The sequence below is a fragment of the Hylaeus anthracinus genome, unplaced genomic scaffold, assembly GCF_026225885.1.
Source record: "Hylaeus anthracinus isolate JK02 unplaced genomic scaffold, UHH_iyHylAnth1.0_haploid 11985, whole genome shotgun sequence".
NCBI classification, from domain to species: Eukaryota; Metazoa; Arthropoda; class Insecta; order Hymenoptera; family Colletidae; genus Hylaeus; species Hylaeus anthracinus.
The window spans coordinates 11,714,845-11,721,564 of record NW_026534333.1 but is presented as its reverse complement, the minus strand read 5'-3'; the positions used below and the strand labels follow the sequence as shown (position 1 = coordinate 11,721,564).

The 6,720-nt window shown below is 37.9% G+C and overlaps 2 protein-coding genes across 10 annotated transcripts in view; one reads left to right on the top strand and one right to left on the bottom strand.

Moving 5' to 3' along the window:
* Positions 1-1,533: 1,533 nt before the first annotated feature.
* LOC128886797 (U6 snRNA-associated Sm-like protein LSm7) lies at positions 1,534-2,309 on the top strand. The gene is made up of 4 exons (XM_054141960.1): positions 1,534-1,539; positions 1,632-1,643; positions 1,707-1,890; positions 1,970-2,309. The coding sequence occupies exons 1-4, from the start codon at positions 1,534-1,536 to the stop codon at positions 2,107-2,109; spliced, it is 342 nt and encodes a 113-aa protein (XP_053997935.1). The 3' UTR covers positions 2,110-2,309.
* A 114-nt stretch (positions 2,310-2,423) lies between these two features.
* LOC128886837 (chitin deacetylase 1) overlaps positions 2,424-6,720 on the bottom strand; it is a 16,522-nt gene continuing 12,225 nt past the window's right edge. For all 9 annotated transcript variants that reach the window (XM_054142020.1, XM_054142022.1, XM_054142019.1 and 6 more), the window contains 7 exons: positions 6,179-6,322; positions 5,310-5,492; positions 5,088-5,226; positions 3,977-4,098; positions 3,220-3,449; positions 2,799-2,969; positions 2,424-2,710 (listed from right to left, as the gene is read on the bottom strand). In XM_054142020.1, coding sequence (XP_053997995.1) covers positions 2,432-2,710; positions 2,799-2,969; positions 3,220-3,449; positions 3,977-4,098; positions 5,088-5,226; positions 5,310-5,492; positions 6,179-6,322 — 1,268 coding nt within the window. In that variant the 3' untranslated portion in view covers positions 2,424-2,431. The remainder of the gene's footprint in view (positions 2,711-2,798; positions 2,970-3,219; positions 3,450-3,976; positions 4,099-5,087; positions 5,227-5,309; positions 5,493-6,178; positions 6,323-6,720) is intronic.

Here is a 6,720-nt window from a genome sequence, read left to right as displayed (position 1 = left end):
AAAAAAAAAAAACACGTTAAACCCAAAAATGCGACAAATACTACTAAAATCACATCTCGACGAAACTTCATTAACTGTACGAATAACGAATAACTACGAAAATACTTTATCAGAATGATTATTTGGATCAAAGTTTCTTCAAATAACGGCCAACTTTGAGTCGAAGAGTGCATTTGATACATCGAATTCAATTTTCGCGTAACTTAAACGAAACGTAAAAGATAAGTTAAGAAACCTTAGTTGTTGCATCGATAAGTTTTAATCGTACACAGTAATACAGTGTCCATCCAAAAGCAGCCAGCCAGAAAGAAGTTAAGGACAATATACGAGTAAAAAAAAAAAATAGCGCGTGTCCGAGCGTGAATGGAACAGTAACATGTGAGAGAGAGAGAGAGAGAGAGAGAGAGAGAGAGAGAGAGAGAGAGAGATGATTTCATGCGTCAACGTACAATATCAAATTCCGTCAAGCGGTAGAGAAGAAAGAATTCGTTTTAAACGAAGACTTATCGCAAGCACAACGATTACAGAGGGTCGTTATATAGGTAATTTTAATTCGAACGACGCGAAGGATCGACATGTATGGAGAAAACGATCAATACAGGCGCCGGGAAGAATCGATCAATTTTACGGTGTCATCGTGAGGGTGGCCCCCCCCCCCCTTCATTCATAATCATAGGATTTAACGAACATTTGTTACAACTAATCACAGACTTTATTCTTTAAGACGTAACGAGAAGCAGTCACTTTAAAACTGTACCACGTCATTCACGTACACACCATGTATTAACGTGTATTTTTTTATAAATCAGATAACAAATAAAAAGTCCAAGCTTTTACGAGATCGTTGCACCTGTTACCGTATATTCCCGTTGTTGCTATTTGACACGACGATCGTCGTTTATTAATAAAAATGTTGGAATTATCTTTATACTTTACTCACATGGTCTCCTCATTTCCGTGCCGTTTTCCGTTCGATTCGTCCAATGGCGATCGGTATTCTAACGTTGCTCTAACTTTGAGTGATTATCTAAAGCGCGGGAAAGAATCGAGAATCGATATTTCAAACCTCAGCGTAGCCTTTCCAGTGTTTCTCAAACTTTATCTTCCTATGAACAGCTTTAGTATTCGAGGAAACAATCTCGTTAGAAATTAGAACCGTAATTCTCTATTACGTTTAATGTAGAAGTTGCATTCATTTAAGTATGATAATATCACATTTATAATAAACATAATTTATAAACTAAACGTAACAGGGAATTCCAGTTTACAGAATTATTTTCTGATAAATTATATTAAATAAAAACGTGATCAAAGCGCGGCGCCACGGAAATCGTAATTTTTCCTAATCCGCAAATTTTAAGAAAGCAATCGTCAAAATTATTAAATAAATAATTCTAGGTTAGGAGAGCCCTTTAATTTTTCAATTTGAGAAACACTGAATCTAACCTACAAAATAAATGCTGACTTAAAATGCGACCTTTTCGTATACAGATCCGATAATCCGACATTTCTGATTTCCAAGAAAAATACACAATGTCCGTAAGTATAAGAAAAAAGAAATGCTTTCGATACTGAAAGCTTATCGATGACGAGTCGAGAAAGTAATTTGATTTCTACGTTTCTTTTTACAGGCGGGGAAACAGGTAAAGTTGTCTTACACCGTCAACATAACCTTCAAATACGTCAATGTCTTGTGTTTCTTGTAGCAACAAAACGCCCACGGGGAATCTAAAGAAAGAAAGAAGAAGGAGAGCATTCTCGATTTGTCCAAATACTTGGAGAAAAATATTAGAGTGAAATTCGCTGGGGGACGAGAAGCTGCAGGAATTCTGAAAGGATACGATCCTCTTCTTAACTTGGTGCTGGATAATACTACAGAATATCTCAAAGGTAATTTCATGAGCTGTGTAAATTAATAGATTTAATAACAGCATAGTGTAATTGCTTACTATATACTTTGTGTTGCTAGATCCTGATGATCCATACAAATTGAACCGAGATACTCGAATGCTCGGCTTAGTTGTATGCAGGGGCACCTCTGTAGTATTAATCTGTCCAGTAGATGGAATGGAATCTATTCAGAATCCTTTCATACAACAGGATGGTTAATCAAATTCGTTTTCTTTTCTCCAATTGTGATACTTCAGATTAAAGCAAAATATTTTATTTTGCAAGATATCTAGTTCATCAAGTATAGTGAACGAAGAACGTTTTTGTAATGGGAATGGACATAATTTATTTTACACTATAAACTATGTAAACTTATATAGTAAATAAACGCGATTTTCTTATAAATATATAAGTATAAGTAATTTTTAAATAAATAATTTCAACCTCTTTTTGTGTATAAAATTGTTGTACTCACAACTCAATCTCGTAACATTTACGATATAATCATGGCATGGTATTCATTGGATACTATGTATGCTTTTCATTCCGATCCAAACTCGTTTCTCAGCCATGGATATTCTTTGGGGCATTCGAAACATGTATTTAAATAACGATACGACTTGAGTACTCTGCTAGGTAATTTACAACTGCTAGGTAAATCGCAAGCAATTTCGTATGACTTAAATTCTCGCTTGTCACATCGCCAAGGCTCGAAACTCTCGATGGTGTCTAAGGACGTTGGCTTACGCATCCATTCGATGACTTGATAGCTCGTCACGAAATACACGTCATTCAAACGGAGTACGTCGTCCATAAATTTCTAAAGCATTCAAAGACAAGTGAATCCTATTTAACGATACGATAAAATATGATGTTATTATACAATGGTACCCTAAAAAGTAACTTACAGTCAAGACGTAAAAGTACATTGGATTCTGAAACCAAGATGCGTGTAAATGTAGACCCAGTGGAGCACGATTGCTGAGGTAATGCCTTTTGAAGTTGAACATCAGAATGTTGTACACATCTTCGCCCGATAAATTCGGTGAACATGAATCCATCCTCGTGCAGACATATTTCTAATAAACGATGTTCTATCATATTTATTTTACAAAATGAGTATTATATCATCGCGTCATTATAATTAATGAGAATAACATACTGAATATTATAATATAATATTATAATATGGTGTTCGATCGTTGTTTATACCTAATAGATCAAAGAGAAAAAATTCATGATGTCGTTACCACACCGCGACATGTCAGTGAGATATTTTCAGAAACGAATCGTAAACAAGACTTATTTCGTAACGCTTGGCCAACTTACATCTGCCAAAAGTTGATTTAGTGGAAGTTCCCAGAGATTTGGATACGAACGAGTTGGACAGAGTTGCTCAGGACCTATGCAATCGTGAGGAGGTCTGTAGTCTAACGTGTAGGGCCAAATAGGCGGATTAGAAAAGGGGACCAGCATGGAAGAATCGTAGACAAAGCCAAATTCCGACATCATCAGAAATTGCCTGTTCCAACCGACGCGTAAGAAGGGCGCCCTTAAACCTATCGAGAGAAAACATTATTAAGAATTATTTGATACTAAAACGCGATATAATAATTCCTTGAAAGATGTTCGTTTATCTAATAGTATTAATGGTTGAGTAATATGTATCGTTATATTTAAAAATAGAACAATATATGTAGTGTCAACAAGCATAGTTCACAGTTGGATAAGTGTTCCAACCACAATTTTGGGTCCTCGATTTTCATTAAAACTTTATTAGAATACTATCGATAGGTTGGCGAGGTTTAACCGATGAAAATGAGTCCAAACACGACCTCATTCGGACTATTTTTAGTTATACTTGTTTGGCGCACGGTACTCGCGATACTGTCACTCGAACTATTTGAATTAGGCCGATCGAGGTCGTGTTTGGACTCATTTTCATCAGGAAATCCTCGTCGATTCATTGGTTGTAAAATATAGAAATTAAAATTTTCATTAGTGGATGACTCATTCTGTTCGTCGAACCTCGAATGAATACGAACATCTTTCGAGGTAATACCAAAGTAGAGAAAGTATCGTTCACCATTGATGTCTTTCAGCCTAACTCCAGCATATTTATTGATGATATTTGCCACACCAACCATCTCATCAAACCAGTCCTCGATAGTGGCATTTCGTGACCACCACTCCTCGGGCCCACGATGCCTATGCAATTTAACCAAATTGAATGGTTAATATTTACAAGTCATTTAACCTTTAAATAACCGCGGTCAGTCAACGAACTTTCATGGTGTCGTTAATGGCTCGTTGACCTGATTGAATTAGTACTTTCTATTTTACATATTACTAGATTATCTAACAATCTGAATGAGCGCAATAAGAGTGAGTCAGATTTATTTATAAGGGTACCAAACCATATAATTCGACTATAACACATAATCTACCGGTCTAACATTTATTCCTTCTTTAGATTCATTTAATCTTTGCATTTGCATTTGCCTAGATACTTCTCATCATTTTCTGGAATCCTCATTAGGTATGCCTAATCCCTACCTCTATAACTCGGTTACCTCGGGATCGCTAAACCCGTACTGTGGCTACGAGGACAGCGTGCAACACATTTTCCTCATCGTTAACTTCATTTTATCAAGATTTATTGAAAACGCAATAAGTTAATTCATCCCCTCGGGGGCTGTAGCGGTGTTTGTAGCTACATACAGTACGGGCTTAGCACCACGAGGTACCCGAGCTAGAGGGGGGTCAGCGGGCCCCAACAGAATGTGTTGAACAGATGTGTGAAGGATTGTCGATGCGAATTGTAAATGTAAATGTAATGTAAATGTAATGAAAAAAAAAACATATGTGTAGAACTGGTGAATTGTAAACACGTATGTGTAAGACAGGTGAATTGTAAACACACATGTATGTGTAAGCTTGTGAACTGTACAAGCAAGACCGGATCAAGAAAAGTGTTAATAGCCCGAGAGTACTATCACTCAAATATAATTTTACAGGAAAAGTGTAAACGGTCCATTAGGACCACACTATAAATAAAGAAAAAGAAAGACAGTTAATTCAACTCCTAGTCTTCTAAAAATATTAATTTATGGTGGTAGTCCGTGGGAAGGTCAAGCTTGAGAAACACTGTTTCCAAGGGTCAACGCTGTTTGTTTTGAAGCGTGAAGAATTCTCACGTGACAGAGTGCGCGGCGATCTCGTGTCCAACGTTCCACAAATACTGCACGTCCCTGTAATTGGTGTACTGATGACTGACGTAGAAAGTACCGCGGACGGGGCACCCGTTCGGGTTCTTCCTGTCGTTGGAAAATATTTCTGTAAGCAAAATCAGAAATCGAGATCAGCCTGTACGACTTTCTCCCGATGCGCTTATTTGGTAAAACAGCGTCGACATTTACTGGCGTAAAGCTCGAAGTTCTCAGCGTTCACGGCGTCGTCGAAAGTGATCGTTATCATCTGAGGGATCGTCGATACCGTCAAGTTACCAGGAATCTTCGTTCCGTCCTCGGAGCACCAGCAATTTGGCAACTGGCATTCCTTTGGATTGCAGGGTAACGCGCCGTTCGGATCGTTTCGAACGTCTGCAAATTGATCGTTGGTACAGTAGAGCCCCGATGATCGCAGGGTAGAGATCCAGCGATTTGTTGTAAGAATTGGGCAAAGTGTGATCAAGTAAACAAGTACAAGTACAGTAGAACTTATACGAACAGGTCTGGGGACAAGGGAGTTTCTAGAGTTTCTAGAGGGAGTTTCTAAGCTCGACCATGGTTTAGAATTTAGATAATAGAATCTGAGTAGGTTTCTGTAGTACATATTTTTAAAGGCCATGTACTGAGGCTTCGTTAGCGATCTAGTTATAAATGAGGTTCTACCGTATAAGATATAATTTTGAACTACAATTACAGGTCACATTTTGCAATGGTTTGGACGTGAAAGTGTGTTTGCAACCAATGCAACCAATGATGAAGGGAGTTTCTATAACTGAATTGTTCATGTAATAGAGGTCCACTAGCTATACTCTTCGTGAGACCTTCACCATGGACCTCCAAACTCGACCATGGTTTAGAATTTAGATAATAGAATCTGAGTAGGTTTCTGTAGTACATATTTTTAAAGGCCATGTACTTGAGGCTTCGTTAGCGATCTAGTTATAAATGAGGCTCTACCGTATAAGATATAATTTTGAACTACAATTACAGGTCACATTTTGCAATGGTTTGGTCGTGAAAGGGTGTTTGCAAGCAATGAACTCGCAGGTATTCCTTACCACACCAGCCTTCGTCGGAGCCATCGGGACAGTCAACGCTCCCGTCGCAAAAGTATGCAGCCGGAAAGCACGTACCGTCACCGCAAGCCAAATGCTTCTCCTCGCAGTCACCGTCCCCGAGTAGCGGTCTCGGTGGTTGCGTCTCTGTAAAACGCTTGAGAAATTTCGAATCACCATTCGTCGTGAATCGACACCGCATCCATTTCGATCAAGGCACATCAGTGCGAATAAATGTCTCGTTATTCGAATGAGTAAATAATATTGAGGGTAGAGATAAGGAGGACTCTGTCCTTTTAATATTTCCAGGGCAGTCTGAAATGTTCGACTATCGAGAGACACTTTTCTACACACAGAGTTAGTCTTCCTTATTCTCTATTCTCTATAGTAAATATTAGGTTGTCCAGAAAGTTCGTGGCAATTTTTAAGAAAACTTCAAAGGCACATTTGAATTGTAATATATATCTATTGAATTACATAGGTACCATTCTGTTCCACACCTTTCCATGGCACATTTGAATTGTAATATATATTTATTGAATTAC